The sequence below is a fragment of the Emydura macquarii genome, unplaced genomic scaffold, assembly GCF_026122565.2.
Source record: "Emydura macquarii macquarii isolate MOO-44397 ecotype Brisbane River unplaced genomic scaffold, CSIRO-AGI_Emac_v2 contig_1027, whole genome shotgun sequence".
Taxonomy (NCBI): Eukaryota; Metazoa; Chordata; order Testudines; family Chelidae; genus Emydura; species Emydura macquarii.
The window spans coordinates 4,355,980-4,382,897 of record NW_027131164.1 but is presented as its reverse complement, the minus strand read 5'-3'; the positions used below and the strand labels follow the sequence as shown (position 1 = coordinate 4,382,897).

The 26,918-nt window shown below is 43.5% G+C and overlaps 1 protein-coding gene and 1 non-coding gene across 2 annotated transcripts in view; both read right to left on the bottom strand.

Moving 5' to 3' along the window:
- Nucleotides 1-23,071, bottom strand: part of HS1BP3 (HCLS1 binding protein 3) — a 75,762-nt gene extending 52,691 nt beyond the window's left edge. Inside the window, exons 1-3 of the mRNA XM_067544715.1 lie at nt 22,814-23,071; nt 12,895-13,060; nt 2,603-2,810 (exon numbers count right to left, since the gene is read on the bottom strand). Coding sequence (XP_067400816.1) covers nt 2,603-2,810; nt 12,895-13,060; nt 22,814-22,854 — 415 coding nt within the window. The 5' untranslated portion in view covers nt 22,855-23,071. The remainder of the gene's footprint in view (nt 1-2,602; nt 2,811-12,894; nt 13,061-22,813) is intronic.
- An 82-nt stretch (nt 23,072-23,153) lies between these two features.
- Nucleotides 23,154-23,235, bottom strand: TRNAS-AGA (transfer RNA serine (anticodon AGA)). The gene has a single exon. It is a non-coding gene; the product is annotated as a tRNA-Ser (tRNA).
- Nucleotides 23,236-26,918: the final 3,683 nt, after the last annotated feature.

Here is a 26,918-nt window from a genome sequence, read left to right as displayed (position 1 = left end):
CGCACAGCCATACTTTTTTGTCAATTTCTTCCACTTGTTCCCAATAGATAGGCTTGGGGAATGTGTTCCTAACTTTACAATCAGTTGTTGTCAACTATATCCAGCAATTTGGAATGGAGGGTTAGTTCCCCCTAGCCACCAACACGGTCCATTATATGGATTTCTAAAAGATCTGAAAAATTTGATACTGACTTAACATATCTGAGCTGCTCTTAGGTCAAACCTCCTCAGAGAGTGAAAACTAAAAGTACAATCCTGGATGGCATGAAAAATGAAGTTGACATAAGGATGTGATGCAATTCTTCAACTCACACACATAAATAGAGATCTAAACGCTTAAAAAAGGGAATGTTTAAGGCTGTTGTGGATGCAACACCCATCAACTTCAGTGCCCAACCCTCATTTCAACCAAGGTTTCCCACTGTACTTCTTAGGTGTGTACACAGTCTAGTACAATGGGGGCCTGAGCCCAGTTGGGGACCTTTGGGTGCTTACCCCTTGGATGAATGCAATCTGAACAGAACGGGGCTTGATGGAAACAGGCCAGAGAAAACACTGATTTATAAAACTCAGAGCTATACAGGGTTTGATTCACTGGATGCTGTGGAAACAAGAGATGTTTAAATAACTATAGGTGGGCTGGTAGCATCAACTATTATTAAGGATGCACAACACCTCCCATTATAAGACCCTGTTTTCAGTTGCTTATAACACTGCTAAACTAACTGCCTGGCATGGAGAATTTTCATCCATGTGTCTGCCCCAGCCCAGGCAGAATTTTTTTGGGGGGCAGGGGGAGAGGGAGGGAAGGAGGGGAGGGGGGGGAATAACCAAGAAAAAATAACTGCTTTGTCCATTAAAAAATGTTGTTGACCTTTTCTTTGAGAAGCTCTAGTGCCCCTACGCTTTGAAGAAGGGACTTGAAATTTGGGAGGGGGTAATCCTTGTGTCAGGGATGCACCTTTTGCCATCCCCAGGAAAATCTGACCAAATTTGGTCAAGTCATAAGCCTCTGGAAATTCACAGTTCACCCATGCTCAGCAGAACCTTGCAAGAGCTGCACAGCTTGACTTCCAGAAGATTCTTTCCTCATTGAGCCTGTTCCAACTCTGTGCTGAGCAGGACTTTCCTTGCAACTGCAGTACCCAACTGCACTGGGCCATGCTGGATCCAGGCACCGGAACTGAGTGTAGGGAGCCTCTATCTCATGTTGTCTCAATGCTCCTTTGCTGACACCAGGCAATATGGAGGAGGAAGATACCTATACCAAATGCAGAGGGGATAAAAGCCAGACCTGGTGGGGAGACAAGGGGAGGCAAACTGGGACTGGACATTGACAATGGCAGGAAGAAGGAAACTAGGAAACTGGGACTAGGAGTTGGGGGGAGGAATTGGGGGAGACTAAGATCAGACAAGGAGCTAGTGTGGATAGTGGGACTGCTGGGCAAGGAGACTGGGAACCAGTGAGGCGGGGTGGGGAGACATTTGATGAAAAGACATGGTGCAGGGTGAGAAGCGGGACTGGCTGGGCAAAGAGAGTGAGACTAGGATTTGAGTGAGGAATTCGGAGAGGGAGGTTGGGAGCCAGCAGGGACGGGGAACGTGAGAATGACTGGAGGCTGTGGGGGAGACAGACATATCAGACAAGGAGCCAGGAGGGGGAACTGGGACTGGGAGTCTAAAGGGACTGGGACTTAGACAGGGAGTCCAGATGGGGCAACTAGGACAGGCTGGACAAAGAGACTGGGACTGAGATGAGAAGCCTGAAAAATGGAGACTGGGATGGGTGAGAACTGGGACAAGGAGATAGGAATAAGAGACTCAGGACAGGCGGGCACAGGGCAGAAAAGGTCATGCTAGGGGGAAACGGGTAGAAGAGATTGTGCCCACTAGAACCGGGGTTCCCAAACTGTGGTACGCATATCCCTGGGGGTATGCGAGACACCTCAAGGGGGTATGCGGGAGAAATTGTGTTATGGTGGATTTCATTCATTAAGTTATTTTATTTGCTGCCTTTTCATACAAGCTACTGAGATGAAGCTTTAAAACTCTGTGGGAATTTGTTATATAAAATACGGTAGTCAATTCACTTCATGATGTACCAATGAGAACAGAGACACTAACGTTCAGAGCCCTCACCTCCAATCATCCTACAGAGTGGGTTCAGTTGCCCAGCAGCTGTCCAGTATAACTGAGCTCAGAGCTTAGTAAGGGTTTTTTTCCCTCAGTTGTCTATGTCACACTATAACTATATCTGAATGCAACAGTGAAATATGGACAAATTGCTGAAGACAGGTAGTGTTAAGAAGCACACACAAAGTGATGAGACGGGTAGGGGTACGCGGACAGTTGGTAGACCTGGAAGGGGTACACAATAAGAAAAGTTTGGGAACCTCTGCACTAGAGCACGCACCACTCCAGAATCTGGAATGGAACCAAGCTTCCCAAGTCTCCTCATTCCTCTGATGTCAGAAAATATCTGTTAAAACCTCTGGCAAAGTGTTGCATCCCCCTCTAGTGCTGGTCCACACAGAGGAAAAGGGCCTAGTACTGCTATCAGGTGTTCATGTGTGCATGTGCACAATGTAATTATTTTAGCTACCTAAGAATTCCAGTAATTCGGGACTTGTTGCTAGTTCCAAATCTTTGGAGATGAGCCTCATGATGTCATTGAACACCACTCTTCGTTCTCGGATATCCGACTCCCCGACAAACAGCGCTTTCCTCGGTAATGGTGGAAGAGACGCCTGTGGATAATGGGCAGTCAGCTTTTGGTAAAACTCGTCAATCTCGCTGTACTTCTTAGAGACCTGTAATGAAATATGCACACTGGGTTAATTTATGAGCGGACAAGAGTGAACGACAGACAGCAAAACATGCAGGGGGCTGTGCTTCATGAAACATTTCCTCTTGATATGCAGTACCAAAAAGCTTTCCATCTGGCCTGGTGTCAACTTGTCATCTTTGTCGTTCATCACACAGCATTACTGGGATCCCCTGTTGTAATGAAATAAAAATCCAGCACAGCATAGGCATCAGCTAGTTGTACACACCGAGGATCAGAACTTGAGACATTCTTCTTTGAAAGCACAGGCCCCTATCATTCAGCTACCAACAGATTCTTTGCTACCTGCCCAGAGAGGGGTCAGGGAGCTCCCTAGGAAAAAGCTATAGGGATATTTTCTTCAGTTTGCTGCTTCTCTTTAAGGCAGATTTGCCAATCTTGGTGCACAGATTCTGGAACTAAAGGTGCTGGGGATGCTGTCGCAGCCCCCGGCTTGAAATAGTTTCCGTCCTATACAGGGTTTACAGTTTGGTTCAATGGCTCTCAGCACCCCCACTATAGAAACTGTTCCAGCTCCCCTGCCTTGGTGGGTAGCTGCACTACGCTGTTGGTGTCTGAATGTCTGCCACATTTGCTGATGTACCTGATATCCAGCACAGAACCTCGGAACTTGTCATTACCTCTATTTAATTTAACCAAGGGAAGGGAAAGAGGTGACTTGATCAATGTCTATCAGTGGGTGTGTTTGCAATAGCATCCCTCAGAGATTGGTTCTTGGCTCAAAACTCCTTAACGATTTTATCGATGACATGGAAGAAAACATAAAATTATCACTGATAAAGGTTGCAGATGACACCAAAACTGGAGGAGGGGTAAATAACAAAGAGGACAGGCCACTGATTCAGAGCAATCTGGCTCGCTTGGTAAGTTGGGTGCAAGCAAAAAATATGCATTTAATTCAGCTAATTGCAAAGGCATACGCAGCTCAAGGTCCAGCGTGCTTCAGCAGCAGCAGTGGGAACTACAAACCGTGGATTACAAAGTGCTGCATGTTGGGAGTACTCCCCGGTTCCTGCCAGGAAGCACCCTCTGCCCACTCAGCAGGAAATGTTAGCACTGAAGCTGGGAACATGAGGCAAGCGGAGAGGAGGCTGCTGGACTGTAATCCTGTTCTATGTTTCCTTACAGAATAAAACTTTGCTCCTGGTGGTTTGTCTGAGTGGGTCTGAGGGGAATACTCACTGGGACATAATTCAGGGTGCACTGAGGAGCCTCAGGCCCCAAAGATGTATAAAATGCCACAATGCACATTTGCCCTATCTTAAACAACCCCATACTGGGATGGTGAAGGGGGGGGAGGAGGGAGGTATATATACATCTAAGAACAAAGAATGTAGCCCACATTTACAGAATGGGGGACTCTACCTTGGGAAGCAATGACTCTGAAAAAGATCTGAGGGTCATCAGCTGAACATGATCTCCCAGCACGATGCTATGACTGAAAGAGCTAATGGAATCCTGGGATGCGTAAGCAGGAATCGTGAGTAGGAGCAGAGAGGTTATTTTACCTCTCTGTTTGGCACTGGGGTGACCGCTGCTGGAATACTGGGTCCAATTCTCGTGCCCACAATTCAAGAAAGATGCTGATAAATCAGAAAGGGTTCAGAGAAGAGCCACAAGGACAATTGAAGAAACAGGACAATTAGAAAACATGTCTTATAGTGACAGACTCAAAGAGCTCAATCTATTTAGCTTAACAAAACAGAAGATTAATGGATGCCTTGATTACAGTCTATAAGTATCTACACAGGAAACAAATATTTAATAATGGGCTCCTCAATCTTGCAAAGAAAGGTCTAACATAATCCAATGGCTGGAAGTTGAAGCTAGACAAATTCAGACTGGAAAAAAAGATATAGCTTTTTAACAGTTGGAGTAATGAACCATTGGAACAATTTACCAAGAGTCATGGTGGATTCTCCATCACCGACAATTTTTAAATCAAGACAGGATGTTTTCCTAAAAGATCCGCTTTAAGCATTATCTGGGGGAAGTTCTATGGCTTGTGTTATACAGGAAGTCAGACTAGATGATCACCATGATCCATTTTGGCCTTGGAATCTACAAATCTGTAAGTACGACACAGAAAGAAGATCTCAGATGGCAGAGGGCTCTTTAATTTAGCCAAAAAAGCATAACAAGAGCCAATGCTTGGAAGCAGGACAAGAAATAAGGCACAATTTTACAGTGATGGTAATTAACGATTGGAACTTACCTAGTGATGTAATGGATTCTTCATCACTTGAAGTCTTTAGTTCCAGACAAGATGTCTTTCTAAAAGAGATACTCTAATTCAAACAGAAATCAGGGGCTGATACAGGAATGACTGGGTGAACAGTTATGCTGGAGGTCAGAGCAGATGATTACAATGGCCCCTCCTGGCCTTAAAAAAAAATAAAAATCTATGAATCTATGTGGATAGATGAAATTGGAGAGTTTGACGTAACTAAAATAAGTAATGCTGTGCTTGTCTAGTAGTTATTCTCTACCACAGTCCAGCCGCTTTGCATCTCATTCTCCTGCAATTTATTATTAGTTCTATACCCATGTAACCCCAATGGCTTCAGTGGACCGATTCTCCATTTACATTGGGATAAATGAGAGGAGAACCAGGCTCCATGTCCAAGGGTATAGGAAGGAGAATGAAATATTATTAAGTGGCACCAAGATAAAAGAAAGTCCACAGAACTGAAGCACAGAAACAGAAAGGAACGAAAACTGAGATTTACCAAAGACACTTATGTAATAACCACCTCGGTTTTAGTATAAGATTGCAGATTGAAAAAAATTGGGTTTGTTTTGTCTGGAAAAGAGAAGATGGAGTGGGGACAAGATAACAGTTTTCAAGTACATAAAAGGTTGTTACAAGGAGGGAGAAAAATTGTTTTCTTTAACCTCTGAAGATAGGACAAGAAGCAATGGACTTAAATTGCAGCAAGGGTGGCTTAGGTTGAACATTAGAAAAAACTTCCTAACAGTCCGGATAGTTAAGCACTGGAATAAATTGCCTAGGGAGGTTGTGGAATCTCTGCCATTGGAGATTTTTAAGAGCAGGTTAGACAAACACCCATCAGAGATGTCTAGAATGATAATACTTAGTCCTGCCTTGAGTGCAGGGGACTGAACTAGACAGGGCCAAAGCATAATTTTTTCGGGCCCAGTACAAACTTGTAACACAGGTCCCTCCCACACACGTACCACAATCCCTCATCTCATACATACAATCTCATGAGCCAGGAAAAATTGTTTCCTCATGGTAATGGGGGTTGCAGCCTGGGCTGGGCCCCACAGGGCCTCCGGGCCCCGGTAAAGTGTACCCTTTTCCCTCCCATGTGCAGTCCCTGGAACTAGATGACATCTGGAGATCCCTTCTAGTCCTACACTTCTATGGTTATGCTGAAGCTTGGAACTATCATCAAGCAGGATGGTCAGTTTAAAAAGTTTTATATTATTATTTATTATTTGAATAGTGCTGACAATGTGCTTGGTGCTGAATAATGAAAACTTAGTAGTCCTACACCAAAAAGCATGTAATCTAAACAAGCCAAGAACTGACAGGATACATTGGGAAGCCCAGAGGAGTGATTGACTAGGATTTTAGACTCACTTCTTGTGGGCACTGCAGAACCAGTTCTGTAGATTGGGATCTAAATGCACACGAGCACCCAGATACTAACGTGATACAAGCTACAGAGGCACCTAGGATAGATGGATACTTCTTTTGCCAAACAGCAGCAGCAGAAGAAAAGGGAAAGGAAGAAGGAAAGAGCACACTGGTATTCTGGAGTCACTACACAGTAATCCTTAGCTAAGTCCCAGGAGCATTCAGGAGAGGGTTTCATTTCAGAATCCCTTCCAAAATCATGAGTGTGTGAGAGAGAGGCCTGGTCTGCACTAAAAATGTATACCGGCCTAGTTAGGTTAGTCAGGGGTATGAAAAACCCACACCCTCCAGCTGACATAGCTACGCTGCCAAAAAATCCAGTGTAGATGCAGTTATGCCAACAGAGAAGGGCACTTAATCGGCTGCCTGTGGAGGTGGTGTTCCTACTGTAAACCCTGTGGCCTGAAGCCTATGAGTCTATTTGTAAACCAGGGAGTGGGCGGGCACAGGCCTGCCCACTGCTAAAGGCCCCTTCCCCAGCCTAAGGGAAGGAGTCACTGAGCCCAGGATACAACTGAGTACGGGGGACAACTAATGAAAAAACCAGGAAGGGGCATGGGCGTCACAGGGTCAAACGAAGAAAACCAGAATGGGACACCGAGCAGAGAACCCCGGACTGCGCCCACTGCTCCCGGAAGGTGTCAAGGGAGCCAGCGGACGCCGCCCAGAGGAACTCTGCCCGGATGCACGAGTGCAGAAAGGAACGAAAGTAGGCCCCACAGTCACAGAGCGTCCCCCGTGCCAACCTCCTCTCCCTGGTCTTGTAGATGGCCATTTTGGCCAGGGCTAGGAGGAGGTTGATGAGGAGCTCCCACGACTTTGTGGGGCCACGGATGGGGTGTGCGTAGATGAACAGGTGCGGGGAGAAGTGCAGCCAGAACCTCAGCAGGAGGTTCTGGAGGAGCTGGAACAGGGGCTGCAGCCTGGCGCACTTGAGGTAGATGTGCGCTAGGGTCTATGAGAGAAGGGAGGTAACTGAGTCCCTCCAGAGAGCAAGAGGAGCTGACTGAGTGAGGCTGTATTTCATTTAAATATCAATGTGCTCTCTGCTGTCATCTGCTGGACAACCAGAGGCATCGACTGAGCGAGACAGCATCTTATTTACATATTAACTGCAGATAGTTTGGGGACACTGGGGCATAATTTGGCTACATTTGGTACCTGGGGCCCATATTTTTGAGTTTACCCTATTGGGAACCCCCCTGTGCAAGCCTGGACAATGATGAGGTTTAGGGGTCACCCTGATGAAACCAATGTTTGCCAAGGTGGAGTAAGAGGCCTGGGACAGACAGAACCAGGCAACAGAAGTACAAAGGCTGGACATGCTGTGCTGAGAACACCTTGATAGGTGGTAGGGACTCTGATGGATTCTTAAAACCACTGAAGTCCTTGTACTGGTCATTGCTTTATGTGAGCAGAGCTCACCACAGAGCCCAGCTGCAGTTCTGGTCATCTGAGCAGCAGGCAAAGCAAAACAGCAGTTCGGCCCAGCCACAGCACCCGGGAGGCAAAGCAAAGCAGCAGTTGGTTTCACCCACAGGGCACAGCTTTCAGCAGCAGAGTGAGAGCAACAGAGTGCACCACTACAGAGAGAGCAGAGAATGTGTGGCAAGAGTCTATGTCAGCCTAATCCCGTGACTCTGGTGAGGCCTCCCTGTCCTAGTTACTGAAATCAATATAGCAGGACAGTGGTAGAGCCCCAGAGCTGCCTACAAAACAGGGACCCTGATTTTCCCAGACTCTTGGAATAACGAACTGTGAGGGAAGAAGTTGGGGACCCATGAACTGAGAGTGGGAGGCTGGCAAGCAGAACAAACTGCATCAGCCATTCAGGGTCCAGTTGTTTGGAACTGTAACTTATGCACCCTGGGGTGAATGATGGCGGAAGCTATGAAATGGTAAATATTTTTCCTTTTCAATCTGGCTTTTCCCTTTTCTCCTTTCCCCACCACAAAGTTTGTTTAAACCTCTGTGCTTGCAAGTGGGTACGGATTTGCCCAACAGAGGCACCCAGAGTGGTTATAGGTAGTGATGACTTGGTGGATGCTCAAGTTAAAAATTAAGAAACTGTAGAGAATCCCCTAAAATAAGGACCTGGCCCTTGTTGCTGCCTAGGCCAGTGGTTCCAACCTGTGGCCCAATGGCCAAAAGTGGCCAGCGGGGGCTTTCAAAGTGGCCCGCCACTCCCCTCCCACTGGCTGCAGAAGGGAGCCGCTGTCTAAGGACCCAAGCAGAGCACGTTGCCGTTTGGCTAAAAGACCGGTGCATACTCCTTGCTGCAGCGAAGGGGACGGGAGATCAACGCTCCCCTCCCCCTGGCTGTAGCAAGGAGCACGGCAAAGTGCTCTGCCTGGGTCCCTAGGCGCTGGTGACCCTCAAAAAGATTGAGAACCACTGGCCTAGGCCATTGGCAGAGGGTTACACTTCACTGGCAGAACTCCTCCTTCTGTCGGCATGTCCTGAGTCTACACCAGGGGACTATGGCATAGGCTCTGTAATGTAAACATAGCCAGAATGGGGGCAGGAGATTCCTCATTTATTTTCCAAAAGAATTAGTACTGTTCTTCAATGCCCTCAAATAGCAAAATCTATTCTGATGTGCATAATATTTCAAATGTAGAATTTATTGTAATAATAAGTAGTAAGTTAATGTATTAAACTAATATGAAAGAGCAGCCAATCCATAGAACTACCCACCAAAATATTACACTCTATGTTAAAACTGAGCATTGGAATGAGACAAAACTTAAATCTTACTTTTTTTCCCCTCTCTTCACCCCAGAAAATGTTAATCTTCCTATGCAAACTGAACACATGCAAACTATTCATAAGTCTCAATTTGTGTTTAATTACACTATTGAATTTAGAGCAAATGTGCACTCTAGTACACTATCACTAATTAGCCCATTTAGAATCCCTGTGGACTTCCAACCACCACCAACAGGAATGTGTTATACAGCATACAGAATGTGCTAAATACTATATCCCAAGCTGATCTGCTACCTGAAAGCCTGAATGTTATTACACCATGCAAAATTATTTGAGACAGTGCTTAAGTGCCCTCTGCTGGAATAGTCTATCATGTACCAGACTCAAGATTAAATATCTAGAACATCTTTTTTATTCTGTTAAGTAAATAAAAATCAATACTATTAATCTGTAAAATTGTTCAAATGACTTTCTTCTATTGCCTACAATTCTTCAAGGCCCCGATCCTGCAAACACTTATGCTTAATTTTACTCATGTGAGCAGTATCCTTGGGCCAGATTCTCAATTGGTGTAAAGTGGCATAATTCCATTGGCTTTAATGGAGATACACCAATTCACACCATCAAAGGCTATGGTGAACTAACTTCAAAAGGACTACTCATGTGAATAAAGCTAAACACAAGTGTATTTGCATGACTGGAGCCCTACTTATCTGTAACTATTAACATTCATTTTGAAAATTCAACATGCACTTTAGCAAGAAGGATTTTGTTGCTAGAAACACAAAGAAATTTATCATGAACAAAAATAGGTTGGAAGGTTAGGAAAACTGCCCAGAAGTTCAAAGTGAGGGCTGAAACTTACAAATGATACACCCAAGGAACCCCAGTGAAGTCACGTGTGTGAAGTTAAGACGTGTGTGAAGTTAAGTACGTGTATAAAAGTATGTGTAGGATTGGGACCTTCAGCTGGAATTTGCAAAGAGGCCTACAGGAGTTAAATCCTACTGAATCTGAATGGGATTTGGGTGCCTAACCCCCTTAGGCTCTTTTGAAAATCCCAGCCTGTCACAGGGCTGCTGGTCCCCTTAAGAGATGTCCTGCCCCAGGGTACTAGTACAAGCAATTTAAGGAGCCCATCTAGACTGTTGATTGACTAAGGAGCATCTAACATCTCCTTGCAAGTGCCTCAGTCACTTTAATTTCAACAAGGTGAAAACAGAGTTCTTAATCTCCCCTGGCCCCAAAAAAGCCCTCCCTGGTACCTCTTTTCTCAATCAGTAAGGACACCACCACCATCCTGCCTGTCAGTCAGGCACATAACCAGGATGTCATCTTTAACTTGGACCTCCCATTAGATCCGGGTGGATAAAAAATTAATTAAAATTTTCTGTTCACCCCATCTCAAAAAAGATATATTAGAATCAGAAAACGTACAGAGAAAGGCAACAAAAATTATTAAGGGTATGGAACAGCTTCCATATGAGAGGAGATCAAAAAGACTGGGACTTTTCAGCTTGGAAAACAGATGATTAAAACATCAACGAATGGTATGGAAAAAGTGAATAAGGAAGTGTTATTTACAACTTCATATAACACAAGAGCCAGGGGTCACCCAATGAAATGAATAGGCAGCAGGTTTAAAACAAACATAAGGAAATACTTCTTCACACCACTCACAGTCAACCTGTGGAACTCACCAGGGGATGTTGTGAGAGCCAAAACTATAACTGAGTTCAAAGAAGAATTAAATATGTTCATGGACGATAGATCCATTAGTGGCTATTAGCCAAGATGGTCAGGGATGCAAACCATGCTCTGGGTGTCCCAAGCTTCTGATTGCCAGAAGCTGGAGTGGACGAAAAGGGAGGGCTAGCTTGATGATTGCCTGTTCTGTTCATTCCCTCCAAAGCACCTGGCATTGGCCACTGTTGGAAGACAGGACACTGGGGCTACATGGACCATTGGTCTGACCCAGTATGGCCATTCTTACATTCTTATGAAATGCTAAACCAACTTTTGGCAGTAGGCTCTTTTGCAAATGCAGAAAAACTATTTTCTTCATTTCAGTTAATCAACTAGTTCAGTTCAATGACTAGTTCATTCAGAGTTAAGAAACCAACTGGGAGTTGAAAAATCAGGGAAGCTTGTTTTCCTCTTCCAATTTATGAATAAAAACTCAGTGTGAGAGGATGAGCTCTATTACTTTTAAAATCTTGAAGGACGTGATGACCAGAAACAATCAGTTCAATTCATACTTCCTTTGTTGAATACGTCAGCTAACACAAAAAAATGCAGTCTTTCTGATCCATCCACACAGCTAAAACTCTCATCCAGGCTTTTATCATCTCATATCTTGGTTACTACCACATCCTCCTCTCTGGCCTCAACAAATGCAATCTTGCCCTGCTCATGTCCATTCAGAATGCTGCTGCAAAGATCCTTTTCCTACCCCATCGTTTCGTTCATGTCACCAATTGCTCTGAATCACAGATTCATAGATTCCATGGCCAGAAGGGACCATTGTAATCAGCTAGTCTGATTTCCTATATAACGCAGGCCAAACTTCCCCACTGGCTCTCCCTTCGTCACATCAAACATAAGCTTTCACTTTCAAAGCCCATCATAGCCTATCCCCACCCTACCTATCATCTCTCATTCACTGTCGAAAGGTCAACTCCTGACTCTGATAGACCCGTGATCCAGCCTCCACTGTCCACTTGTTATATTTTCAAATGAGCACCTTCGTGCTTCCTCCCATGCTGCCCCTCATGTTTGGGGGACTCTCCCCACGAACATGCACAAAGCTACTTCATTATCCTCCTTTGAAAACCTCCTCAAAACTCTCCTTTGCCATGATGCCTACAAAACAACTTGACAGCGGTTAGGCTGCTGGTGTGCTGAGACCACTGCCTGTCATGCTGACCAATAATGTCCCATTGTTCCCTTTTACTCCTCTGTCTGTGTGTATCCATCTGGCGTCTCTTGTCCTATACTCGGATTGTCAGCTCCATGGGGCAGGAGTTCTCTGTTTGCACAGTGCCTAGCACAATAGGGTCCTAGACTATGATTAATTCCAAGGTGCTACGATAATACAATTGGCAACAGTAAACCAATGTGAAGCATATATCCTATCACCGTCAAACCCAGGGTTTAAAATTACTTTCACATGCGCAGACTATTTTATAACAAAGTCAGGGGTCAACTGAGCAAAAAAATATTTGATTGGATAAAATTCCATTCCTATACATCAGCTTTACTTTATGATTTCCCCAAGAAGGGTGAAATGCCAGGATGACTAACAAGAAACAGAGAAATAGACTAATCTCACTGTAGAGTACATATTAAATTAAAGAAATCATATTATTACTTAGCAAGAACAGCTTGGGGAGCATAGGTAGCCTCAAAAGATGTTGAAGATAGAGTAGGAAATGTGTGCTCCATGTCTTAAGTGGAGATAATATTCACTACTTTTGTAAAGTCCTTTGAAATGCTTGGGTGAAAAGCATAATCACAGATGCAAAGCACTGTTATTTCTGTAACAGCCCAGACTGCACTGTCATATTGAAGATTGTAAACATGATCAAACATGTAATGTTACAACAGTATCAAAATAATGAACCCTGATTTAGACAAGAGATTTCTCTATCAAACATAGCAATGACTAACTACTTACCATGAACTGAACCACATCTTCAGGTTTGTGCTTTGCTGATTTGAATGCAGCCAGTCGGGTAACAGCTACAATGTGATATTCCACGTGGCCGGACATCATCTTCCCACGGATTTCCTGATACTCTGGCACTGACAAGTCTATCCCTGTGTGAGCATTCTGAACTGGCCTACGAACAAAAAGAAAAAGTCGGTTCAAATATAGATAGCACTGACAAACTCCTCATTGTTTGCCTCAGAGAGCATTTGATCAAAGGTCCACTGAATACAATGAAAAGACTCCCCTTTTAATAGGCTTTGGAGCAGGAATTAAATTTGGTTCTTAAACCATTCCTATTTAGTGAAAATATAGCAACACCGCCAGTTATGCTATGAAAGAAATAACAAATGTTGCTTATGTAATGTATAAATATTTACAGGAACACTGACTACACTAAGCCTAACAAAACACACTGCAAAAACCACACACTTCAGCATCAAGACTTAGAAGTATTTTGCATTCATTTTAATTGCAAACTTTACATTTGCTGCATGCAAAAGAAACTTTCCAATATATTACTAACGTCCATAGGATTTTAGCCTAAGGGCCATATTTTCAAATGTATTTAGGTACCTAAAGATGTAGATCAGCACCTAACTTCCATTTCAAAAGTGCCTGAATCCCATTTAAATATATATTAAATTTTAATTTTCACTTTGTACTATTTGAGATTATCTGTAAAAAGATTAATCATCCTCTACAGTCCTACTGAAAAATTCCTTCTATTGTACGTTGTGGTACTCTTGTTTCTTATTTAAAATGTATGCACTCTTTGCAAGGAACAGCAGCTTCAATTAACCAAAGTAAAACCACTTTTGATAGCATTCAAATCACTACAAGCAGGTCTATAGATTTTAACGGCCACAGCGCCTAAATGGGCATAAATGAACTACCCACTGTTTGCTCACCCTTCTGCATGCTCCACCCAGAGATGAGATGGAGAAAGGACCATCAGCCTCACCCTCCTTGACTAAAGTCTGCTTCAAACATTCATATCTTAGAATACTTTTTCTTTACAAATACCACAGGGGCCAAAGCAACCAAAATTATTATTGCTGCAAAGATTGTTTGTTGTCACAGTGAATTATGGGAGGGAACCTCTAGGCCTGATCCTCCTCTCTGGAAAACACATTTCTTCCATTGACGACTGTTGGAATTATTATTATTTATGCAGGATATTATCACAACCCTAATTTAACCATAAATTCCATTATTAAACCCAAAGGCCAAATGGCATTTATACAATTACTCTAAACATGCATAAAAAGTCTAAATAATAAGCAATGTACTGCATCCCTACAGTAGCAAAACATTTATAAGCATTTGATCAAAATATTTACAAAAGGGCTAAACCCCAGTGGTCCTTAGACACATATTGGTCAGCTCCAACATGGTCAGGCAGGTATTAGCAATGAACACTTCAAGAGATTAAGAGGTATAAAAATTAAACAAGTGATGTCATTGACAATTACTGACTTCAGCTAAAAACCAATTTGAGATAGTTCACTTTTATTTCCAGTCTTAATCCAGGTAAGATTTACAAACTCCTTTCTTCCCAAGGCCTTTCCTCCCTATCTCTTCCTCTGCTTCTTGCTGACCAACAATTCTTTCTTTTCACTTGGGTTCACATAGGTCCTAATGTTTCAGATAACACTGGTATGTGGGGTGGGAAGGCCCATATTAGCTCTTTTTTTAAGACAAATTCTCTGTCTTATTTAAAACCTCTGCAATCACCCCTATCAGTCAGAGTCCGTCTTCTTAGAAACTTTCCCTTTTTTCATGAATTATTCTTTAAACCAGACATCCTTCCTACTTCTTTCCTTTTAGCCATATAACTCTACTTTCCTGGCTTTTCCTTTACTTGCTAGCCAGGCCCTTTCATTAAAACACATATTTCTTTAATCAAACTTAAACCAACTTTAATTCTCTAATTTCATATTTATTCTACAGCTACAGTGAAAGTTACTCATATCCTGGGACAGGAGACTAGAGCCCCTGGATTTTACACCTTGAGGTATAAGCAGAGCTGTGTCTGGCTAAAATTCACATAAGACCCTACGCAACTCTCCCTTCTCAGGCCAAGTCCACAGGAACGACTGAAGGTGAAATCCCGGCCCCACTGAAGTAAATGGGCGTTTTGCCACTTACTTCAAGGGGCCAGGATTTCACCCTGAGAGTTCTGCCCAAGCAAGGAGGGAATAAGGAGCACTAATGGCAAAAACAGGAATGTGCTTGAAAGCAGAGACAGCCGGGGACACATTGTGAACATGTGCTTGAGAGCTAAAGAGAGAATCAGATTCCAAGGCTTTGTCTTCGCAGATAAAAAAAACGATGTGTTATTACCGTGGGATAACTAGTGCGCAGAAGCTATCCTAACGTAAAGTCCTAGTGGAGATAAAGCACTGTAGTTTTACCACAGCAACTAGGCAAGGTCAACCCCAGTGTGTGTGTGGGGGGTGGGGGGGGTGGTACCTCACCTAGTTACTAGCAGCAAAATCTATAGTGCCTAGTGTCTATTAGGATTTTTCAGTGATATAACTATTGCGCAATAGCTCTCTCACAGTGACACACACATCAGCCATGCCTACACTTTAAACTGCGCAGCTGCACTACTGTAGCACTTCAGTGTAGACACTCACTGCAGTGACGGGAGGTGTTCTCCCCTCATCTATTTAATCCACCTCTCCAAGAGGCAGTAGCTAGGTCAACAGAAGAATTCTATGAGCCTAGCACTGTCTACGCACCAAGCATTACTTTGGCTTGGATGTGGGTAGGTGGATTTTTCATGCTCCTGAGCAATTTACCTGGGTTGATCTAATTTTCTAGCGTAGACCAGACCACACACCCACCTACCCACACCCCTCCCTTTTGGCAATGAAGAGAAAGCCTCAGCTCTGCAGTTTGTCAGCCAGCCTATTCCTTCTCTGACAGATTGAGGCCTTGCCTTTATAAGGAGTCCACAAATCATAAGGCCAGACCTACTGACAAGTTAGTATTTTGGATCTGGAGAAGAACTGGATTACACATTACTTGGTGGGTTTTAAAACAGCAGCTGTGTCTGGGACTTGCAAACTTGGCCTCGGTTTTAAATACGGCTGTCCAATATGGGAGTGTGCTTGGAAACAGGTCACATTTCACAGTTCTTTTTGCTTCTTTCCAAGTGTCTCCCTCCCTTCTATCACACTGATCGATTTACGTGCTTCAGAGTTTTCTTCAGAGCACTGAAATTGTGCTGGTTGTTGCTTGTGATGTAAACGAGGCAGGTTAGATGAAGAAATGCTTTGAGAACTACTAGCTAATCAGAAATTGATTCAAAATTTAGCTGGGCTGATGCTAGATATTATTAATTTAAGTTGTTTATTCCAAGGTAAATGAAACTCTTCTTCCAAAAAGAACTTCAGTGACCATCTCGAGTTACCACAGCACCATTTCAAAAGCAAATGGGACCAGTGAGTATACCAGACATCCACGTGACATGAAAGATGCTCCAATTCACTATCCTATAACACTATCATCCATCTTCCTATTCTGATCATTGAACGCTGTTGCTGTGCCTAGTTAAACAGCTGCCACCTCAGATGTGTCAGTTCAGCGGTAGGTCAATACCAATTCGTACTTTGATCTCCTATCCACTAGGACAAAATCAAGTCTAAGATATTTTAGACAGATTAACTAGTAGACAGTTATCCACTTTAGGTATTTATATGGCCCCATTAACATGGTATTGAAGTGCCTCAGTCTTTATCCTCCCAACACCCCTAGGTGGTATTCTCCCCATTTTACATTTGGGGATGCACAGAGACTAAATGACTTGCGCAAGTCACAAATGAAGTCTGTGGCAGAGAAGGGAATTGAATTTGGATGTTCTGAGTCCTAGACAAGTGCCCTAGTCACTGACCTATCCTTCCTAACAGGAACATGACAATGCCCTCAAGATATTTTTGTTCTGTTGTGGTGTATGGTTAAGGCTTAACTGAAGGAGGTTTGAAAAAAAAGTAGTACACTAAATAGTGCAGTACACTGGAATTTATAATGTTATGGCAAATACTGTAGAGTATACACCAGGCCGCTATGTTCCACTGTTCCGACATTCTCAGAAAGGCTATACCTACATGTAGGGCAACATGCAATCATTCTAAGGCCAGGTCTACACTCAAAAGTTAAGTCAACCCAGCTACGTTGCTCAGGCATGTTAAAAATCCATACCCCTGAGCAACACAACTAAGCCAACCTAGCCCCTAGTATAGACAGTGCTAAGTCGATGGAAGAATTCTTCTGTCGACTTAGCTACTCTATCTCAGGCAGATGCTGATGGGAGAACCTTACCCATTATTGTAGGAAGTGTCTACACCGAAGCCCCGCAGCCCTGCCACTGTAGTGTTTCAATTGTAGACAAGCCCCAAGTGTTGTACGTCGCTATAAATCAGTTTGGAGTGGGAAAGAGGAACCAAGGGAGAAAAAGAATGGCTCGATGTGCATGTGCTGTATCACACTGTGTATAAAAGAAATTTGGATCACAACCTGGTGTAAATTGGTGTAGCTCCCTTGACTGCCACAGAGATATCCCAATTTACATCAGCTGAGAATCTGACCCTAACATCTGAAACTCATTTCTATAACACTTCTCATTGGTGCCCAAGTTCTGCACAGAATGCAGCTATACAGGGTAAGTAGGCAAAGGCCCAGATGGTAGCAGTAATGATATTTCTGACAGAGAGTGCAGTGAAAGATTACTCACTGCCCTAAAAGCTAATGACAAAGGGATCAAGCAAAAGAAAGCTATGTTAACAAAACCATGAGCAACTCTATCTCAGTTTGCCCAAATAAATTAAGACACTTTAATGCAAAAAATCTATTTAACAATATTTTACAGTGTAAAAAGGTTAATAATTTAACCTTGTGTACAGTACTCAGATAATGTAGCTATGTTTGCTGAAAGAGAAAAAGGGAAAGATGAAGACTGTTAGCAAATGGTACAAATCTAACAGATCAAGGAAATGTTACTGAGCAGTGACATCATGCTTTGGTTTAGTAAGATCAAAGGTGATGTTTTACACAAGGGGAAATTAAAATTATTTGGCAAATGCTTCAACATACACACGTTTTCCAAGATGCTTAAAAAGTTAGACAAGAAGAACACAATCAATATGCTCATTTAGTCCAGTTCCAACCCGGTTTTCTTCTTCTGCCATTTTAGGATCCACAGTATTATCTCCCACCTGGTTCCATATCTGAGAAGCTACCCCAAGTAATCTATGACATGTCTGAAGAGGGAATGCCAGCATCACATTACACCCCTTGTTCAAGATTTTATAAGGGCAAAAGGAACTTGGTGATCAGCAAAACATAAGTATATTTTCACTGGCTGTAAAATAAAACACTATGCACACATATGAAACACTGTTGAAACAGAGGAAAACATCTACAGTAATTCCACTGACACTGTTGGTGTAACGCTAGCTTTACATTAACAACAAAAAAGGAATTTGGTCCACCACAAGCTTTTGTCATCAATAGCATTAAACATTCATTGAACATGTATCTTCCTGTAAGTCTTTTCTTTCCTGTGAAATGAAAAGAGGGTTTTAATAAATTGAGTTTCTTTTTAATTAAATGCTTTTTTTCCCCCTCCTTATTTTTCCCCTTAAAAACAACAGGAATAACAAGTCTGACTGTCCCTGCATTTGTTTGACAATTTCTTGAGGCTGAGTCCAGAGTTCCCACACCTCAGTTGCTGTGGAATCTTCAACAAAGACAGCCTTTCTTCCAAGTGTTCACAAGGTATTGACGTTTTAAATGTGTTTAAAAAAAAACAGAAAGGAAAGAGTTTTAAATAATCTAACTACAAATCCCTCCCCCTCTCAACAGGTCAGGCTTCCCTGTATGGTTTTACATGATGACATAATATAACTAGTTCCTTAGATACTGATGAGTTTTCCAGAGTAGACAAGACCTGAATTTCTAATGTAAAAACCAATCTGAATTATTTTTTTAAACAAAAAGACTGAGATTTGTTTATAAATCATCAAGCAACAAACAAGCACAAAAGCCAAATTTCTCACCACCCCTCTTTACAGATTGTGTTAAAAACATTAGGGGTATATTCTTAGCCCCCTTGACTTCACTGAGGTCAAGATTTCACCCTAGGTATTTAATGTTATACGTTTTATGTGATATTCTAGCTTGTCCAAATTCCATTTTCATTCCCTAAACACTGGCAAAGACTTATTTTAATATTAAGCCAAATCCTGTTCACATTTACACTGGTGCATTCACTTTACCAGGGTTGTAGTGATGTAAGAGAACAGAATTTGGCTCATACTGTCTAGATGCTTGCACAAGGGATGGCTTCACTCACATGTAAATTATGGCTGTTATTTGGAGTGTCTCCTCCATTAGGGGCAGCTAACAATGCTGACTAAGGGACATGTGACAGTAAAATGTTTTGTTTTGTTTTAAATATAGATTTACAGTAGATACAACACTTCCCAAATGTTTACTCATTCAGATTGCAGCTGTAAGTGTTAGTCAACAGTTCAGTAGGCTGGTAGTTTTGACTAAGTTCTGTTTCTGGTGAAAACAACGAGAGTCTGTAGCACCTTAAAGACTAACACATTTCTGCGGGCATAAGCTTTCGTGGGTTGCAGCCCACTTCCTCAGATGCATGAAGTGTGAGTTTTTTCATGAAGTTGGTAGATTTCCATTTCTTACTTCATGCATCTGACGAAGTGGGTTGCAGCCCACCAAAGCTGATGCCTGCAGAAATTTGTTAGTCTTTAAGGTGCTACAGGCCTCTCCTTGTTTTCACCAAAAAACAAAATTTGTAATGATTTTGGGCTTTTCATATTGTTATAAGTAACAGCTAAGATTACTATAACTGAAAGAGATTAGAGAGGAAAATTATACTTATGTTTGCAGTTTGTTAACTTTGTGCCTTTGACAACACTTTGTGTACGGTCAGTTTCATCATCATTGTTGCCAGATGCAGTTTCCCTGTTTGTGCAAATCTCTCCCACAGTAATGAGGGAGAGAGATTTTTAATTAGGAAATTGTGATTCTAAAACCACGAGAATCAGCAGGGAAATTCAGGCAGATGCATTATTTGAAGCTACTTTAGTTTTTTGAATTGCTTAAGTTTCAAAATGAATGTCCGCAGGACATTTTGTATCTATCATTATTGTCATTAATTGAGTTTTGCTAGCACTCAGGGTTTCCCTACCATGCTCAGCCTTATACAATCACACTGAGTAAGAGACAATCCCTGCCCAGAAGAGTTTACAATCCGAGGCCCCAATCCTGCAACATTACAGAAGTGATTTATGGTTAAATTAAGCATTCCATTGATCTCAATGTGACTACTCACAGTAATAAACAGGGGCGTCAGGTGCTTTGGGGCAATGGAGGCAGTTGCTCCCCACCAGATCTTGGTTCCCCACACAGACTTGTCATGGATCTACATGCAACATTATATCGTCCACTTTATCCCACCCACACTTTGCAGGATAGGACATAATCACATATAATGTTCTATATACTGACTTTGGTCTCCCTTTCCTATCATTTTTCTGAAATGATACCCCTGGCAGTAAAGCTAGTTAAATATCACCAAATTTACAGTAGAATAGAAACAGAAATAAAGATGAAGGCTGGTCTATACACATCTGATAATAGGTACTACCCATAGCACATGCAGATTTTTTCCTATATTTAATTTACAAGATTAAATATTTATTACTGGTATGATTTCAGCAAGGATTCCTAATCATGAACCAGGACCATACCGTGGCAGGTGCTGTACAAACACAGAACAAAAAGATGATATTTCTACTGTACCTTGTTCCACACAAGCTAAAAAAAACTACTTTTTTAGGGCCCTGATTTTGTCAACACTAATGCTCATGCTTAATTTTATTACAGCAAGTAGCCACAGTAGCAAAGTTAAACACATGAATAAAGTACTTGCAGAACTTGAGTCTAGTATAGGCCCAATCCTACCTAACATGCATGGGAGTGAAGTTATGGGAAGTTTGAAGGATCAAACCCATAGTTCCCCAGTAAGCCTGGCCCCAATTCAGCAAGGTATGTAAGCAGGAGAGCTTCCCACTGAAGTCAATACAAATACTCATGTGCTTAAAGTGAGACTTGCGTTTAAGACCCCGATTCAGCAAGATACTCAGTTTCTGATGACTCTTCCATTATATAACCTAAGTTTTCATGTTGTTTCAAATCTCCTCTTGTGAAAGTGATATGTCCGAGGCTTTGTCTCAGCCCAAGAGGTTACATTTTAAAATGTAGGTAAAATCCCTTTGTCTGTGTTTATGGTTGTGAGAAAGTGGGGGAGGGGGTGTTAATCAAAACTGAAAAAGGTGAAGAATTGTTTCGCCCACTAATAATCAAAAAATGCTCACACCTGCCACCAACAGCCCCAAAACAGCCCTCTACAGATCTGCCATTAGGCTTGTCCTACATATGGAAGTGGTTGTTTACTATATATGGGAAGATACACATTTTAAAAAGTTAAGTGACCAAAAGAGTTGCATGTGCCCAATTTTGCTATAATTTCACTTTATTTTTTAAACAGAAGCTAATGAATCAGTGCCCCCTTGAAACATTCTAGAAGAAGAAAAACATCCTTGGAACCCAGCAGAGCCAGGGGCTACCACTGGGATAATATAAAAGAAGGAAGATTGCAAATTACATGGGATGGTACAAAGGCCTGTGTTATACAGACTGGATGATTGTAAATTACGGATACTTCTGGCCCTAAAGTTTAGGAATCCCATTGAAACATACACTCCAAGAAGCAGGCAAACAAACCTGCTGATCCCACAATTTTAGGAACATGGCAATTTTTGCTGCGTTCTGCAAATTCTAAACTTATTTTTAAAATAAATTAGGTTTCTATTATAATTTTGTGAGCATCTCTTACAAGCAACCAAGTGCTGTCAGCACCTGGTGGTATTAGGCCTTTACTGAAAAGTGAGGAATGTTGGTATTCAAGATTTTGTGTAACCACACACTTGTAAAATTGTCTTAGGCCCCAAAGAAGACCCATAAAGCAGCCTGTGCTCGTCCCATCTCCTGTTTGTACAGGATTATAAATAATGTTGATGGATTTACACTGCTATACAGCGCTATATAGTAAGACAGCTGCACAGAGCCTCAACCATCTTAAGAGAAACCACAGCTTTTCCATTTCTAATCTCACATCCAGAATTCCCAGCAGGGCAGACATTAAAAGCGATGAATGCGCACGGATTAAGAAGGCGGCACTGGCAGTGCCATGCAGCCCCAGAACAGGACTGGCAGAAAGTTTCGCTTGGCTGCCGCTGCCTGGACGGTCCCTGCTGCCACAGCTCCGCGTCTGCCAAAACCCGCGTGTCAGCGCGGAAACCCGCCAAGCCCCAGCGCCTGCTGCGAGTCCCGCACCGCGGGGGGACGGGGACGGGGACAGACCCGCTCCCCACGCGTGTGCGCGCCCAGGCCTTAGCATGGTGACACTCAGCCCGGGAGAGCGGGGCCAGCCGGCCACGTTTGCCGTGGGAGGTCCCAGGCAGGCAATTCGGAGCCTGCGCCTTTCCACTAGCGCCAGGCGACCACGTCTCCTTCAGCTCCCACGCAGCAGCGCCCCCTCTGCGGCCGGGAAACCGGATCCCAGCCGGATCCCCGCCGCTGCGGCCAGGGCCGGACCCACCGCCCCGCCCGGGCAGGGAGCGAGCAGCTGCCGCACCGCTCGGCGCTCGCTGGCCCCTCGCAGCTGGGCACGGCCGGGGCGCGGCAGGCAGGGAGCGGGGGGCGGCGCATGGGTCCCCCCCCCGGCTCTCCCAGCCCCGCGGGACCTGCTGCCGCGGCCCGGGGAAAGTTCCCCGCGGGCCCGTCTCACCTGCTGGTGACCAGCACGGCAGGCGCCGCGCCCTGCTGCATTGTGCCGGCCCGGCCCCGCAGCGCGCAGCCCCCGCTGGCACGGCACGGCTCGGCACGGCACGGCACGGCTCGGCTCGGCTCGCTCTGGCCTGGCCAGGCGTCCCCCGTCCCTCTTGAGATCGCGCCTGGGCCAAGCAAGCGGCTGGCTGCCGCCGCGCAGGGAGCCTGCTTCCCTTCCCGTGCTGGGCACGCCCGCGGCTGGCACGGCTCCCCCGGCCTGCTTTCCTGCCGCTCTGCCCCATGGGGGCGGTTGCTTATATTGCAAGGGAGGAAAAAACAAGCCGGGGAAAAAACGAAACCGTAGTCGGCAGGATTCGAACCTGCGCGGGGAGACCCCAATGGATTTCTAGTCCATCGCCTTAACCACTCGGCCACGACTACTTTGCTTAGTAAGAGATTTGAGAAAATCATCCTACAAATTCCTCTCTCTCCTGTTTGCATTTGCTGTACTGAAAATATTCATCTGACTATGAACTAACTTTACGGATTCCTCTGTCACAAGCTGAAATGGGCACTGCTGTTCCATTCGTACTTTGCCTATTTCCCTCTGCCTTTAAAAATCGTGCTAATAGTGCCGCCCACTGTCATTACCTTTAATAAAACAATCCACTAACGAAATTGTGTCAGAATGGTTGTCAGTCAGTCTATTTGTCACAGAAGGACTCCTGCCCCCACTTAATAACCTTTGCCCTCTGATAGATACAGAATATTGGCAGCACAGGTGATTCAGTATTTGCCCTTATTTGCAGTTCTGCACAGAAGAAGGACTTCGATCCTCATCTGGATGTACTTTTATTTGGCACCTATAGCAGCTGAAGTCATGAAAATACAGATTGGACCATGAGTCTTTGTTCTTCTGTAGAAATTAAATAAACCCAAAAATAGGTTATTAAATTTTGAGGCCTGATTTTGCAAACTGATACTGGTCAGGCAATCAAGTTAATAATGGATGTCAATGTTTTCAGGATCAAACCTTTACTTTCTCACTTTGAAACACATCAACCATACATATACCCTTGCCTACTCCTCCAATAAATAAATAAATAAATAAAACAAAGTCAAAGCCAAAGTCACACATGAAACACATATATGCAACTATTCCCAGATGCTTTCTTATTTGGACTTCTCCCAACTGCCAGTTTTTCTGCACCTAGAAAAGTGCTACCTCTGCTGTTTCCATCCTCCCGCTGGTCCTTCCTTACACTGCTCCTTGCTGTTGATTTCTCTGGAACTTTTCAATCATGCCCTGATGTTTTCTCTCATTTGATACAACCACTGGAAACCCTTCACTATCTACAGGACAAGTGCCCACATACAACAGACTGGTGAGCAACTCCCAGGCCTTAGACCACTGAGCATTTTCCAGGGATAACACTTAGAAACTGCTCTGTGTACTAAGGGTTACAAAGCTCTGCACTGGAGCTATGGAAAGCATAAACACACCCCAAATATTTACATGTTTGACTGAGTTCCTCTTTTAGCGGCATTTTTATCTCTGGCTGATTTCCTTAGTCCCATTAATTTAGATGGAGAAGATGTAAAAGGAGCTGGCACCTTACCATCTGAGACAGCAAAACAAGAGCAGATTGGAATCTTAGACCAGCAGACACCTGGGCAGGCATCTCCCAATAGCAATGCACTTCAAAGTCTGCCAAATTATATCAACAAATAAATACATTTTCATGGTGGTGAAGGTTGTCAGCCTGGCACTCCCAAGACTGAAGTCTTGTTTAACCACAGGCAGCTGTAGCATAAGCTTCCCCTTACTGCCTCATCTTTGACTTCGTAGGATCACCTGTGTACCTCTGTCTGCCTGTTTGTGTCTGTCAATCGCTGTTGCCCATGCTCATGAGTTGATTGTGAGTCACACAATATTTCTCAGCTTTCGTTTAAAAAATGAAGCACGTTTCTCAGTACAGGTTACAAACAGGTTACAAATCATGAGGCAGGCCCCACAAAATCATCAGAATGGCTCTGCAATCATGACTTATTTGATTTTTTAAGATTCAATCCTCTTTTCTGGATATCTTCACATTTTTCAACTCCTCTTGGCCACCACCAATGCTGTTGCCATTTTTAGTCACAGTTGATGTTTTTTTAAGCCCCAGACCCTTTCATTAAGAAAAGAAAAGAAAAAGAAAGTTTCTAGTCCATGTGGTTGTCCAGTTAAGTAGAGTTCTATGAAATTATTTTTAACTTTTTTAGTTTTTCATTTTATTTTTTGGGAATTTCATTTTATTACACTTTATCATGGGAGGTGCTCGGGACAGGATGTGAAGCGGGAGGTCCAATCTGGGGAGGTCGGGTCTTGTCCCTCAGAGGAGGGTGCAGAACGAGCCCACCCTGCATTCCTCACAACAACTGCTCATGTCCTGCGGGGCTGGGCCGAACTCCACAGTTTGGACATTACAGCCTGGTGTATGTGGACACAGTGCCATTCAGGTTTGGCCCAGCTGCCCCTCCATCATGATGGGCGGCATGCGGGGGAGGTAACCAGACTAAATTCCAGTGAGCAGCACTGCAATCCCATGCGCAACACAACACCTGGAGCAGGGAGTTGGGCCAAGCCCCTGAGTACATGAGCCACGGCTGCAGGTTAAATTTTCATTTTATTTTGTTTTATAGGTAATTTTTCATTTTAATTCCTTTTATTTCACATTTGCAAAAAACACAGGGCTCTAGAGATAAACTTGAAAACATCACCCCTCACAGTTCAAAAGCCAGAAGTCAAATAAAGAGAACTCCAAATGTATTATATTTTAAATCTTATGGTGTGTGTGTGTGTGTGGACGGTGGGGGAAGGGGGGAAGGGGGGGACTGATTATGACTTCTGAGTGCTTGGAGTTAGCAAATACTGCAAATTTCACAGATTTGATTTTGGTCTCCACTGCAGGGACATTTGCTAGTTGATCCAGCTGCGATGAAGTTACAAATACTTGTTGCACACATCTGCATCAAATGCTGACTGATGGTGCAGAAATTCCAAATTTTCCCCAAAACACCAATTAAAAAAAACAACCCTGAGTGACATAAGTTTTTCCGGCTTAAGTGCTTGTGTGTACAGTGCTACATCGGCAGGACAGCATCTCCCACTGACACAGCTACAGCCACTCATTTAGGTGGTTTTATTATGCTGGCGGGTGAGCTCTCTCTCATTGTAACGTGGCTACACAAGAGCTCTTACAGCGGCATAGCTGTACTGATACAGCTGTGTCGCTATGAGTTTAAGTGTAGATTAACCCTAACAGGGATACTCATCATTGCTATTTTGGTCCAAGGCCTCCAAAAATGTAAATAATATTGATTATTTGTTACCAAAACAGAGACATTTCAGTTGTGAGGACACCAAGTATTTTACAACATCCAGTAGTTTTACTTTGCTTTGTAACATTCAGGTGACTTCCTTACCCTTGGAGCAGAACATCCTTGAGCACCAACCAAAACAATCCAAGACCCAATGCCCTGTACCTCTGTTGCACTAATTGGAAGACTTAGCAGGGGGATCTGGAACTGAAAGGGCTTTGGAGACTGAAATATCCTTGCTGCTACCAAAGGCCAAATCCCCACAAACCAGGGTTGAGCTGTAGTTTTTCCTAATGTCTAACCTAAATCTCCTTTGCCACAATGGAAGCTCATTACGTCTTGTCCTGCCCTCAGTGGTTAAGGAGAAAAATGTATCATCCACCCGTGATTAGCACCCTTTTACATATTTCAAGAGTGTTATCCTATCCCGCTCAGTCTTCTCTTCTCCAGATTAAAGAAACCTACTTTTTTCAATTTTTTCTCATAGGCCATGTTTTCTAGACCTATAATCATTTTTGTTGCTCTCCTCTGGACATTCATCAGTTTGTCCACATCTTTCCCAAGTGTGGATTCAAGTGACTTAGGTAAAATGGACATTAACATTGCTTTCCACTTGATTACTTTTACTGGCCACTAGAGAGCACCCGAATGCAGCCTATACTACGGTCACACACTCTAGAAGGAACTGAAGATACTTCAATACCATCCGTGCAGCTAACCTTTTGGGAGTAGGTGTTGCAGTCCAGCCCTTGCTGATGTCA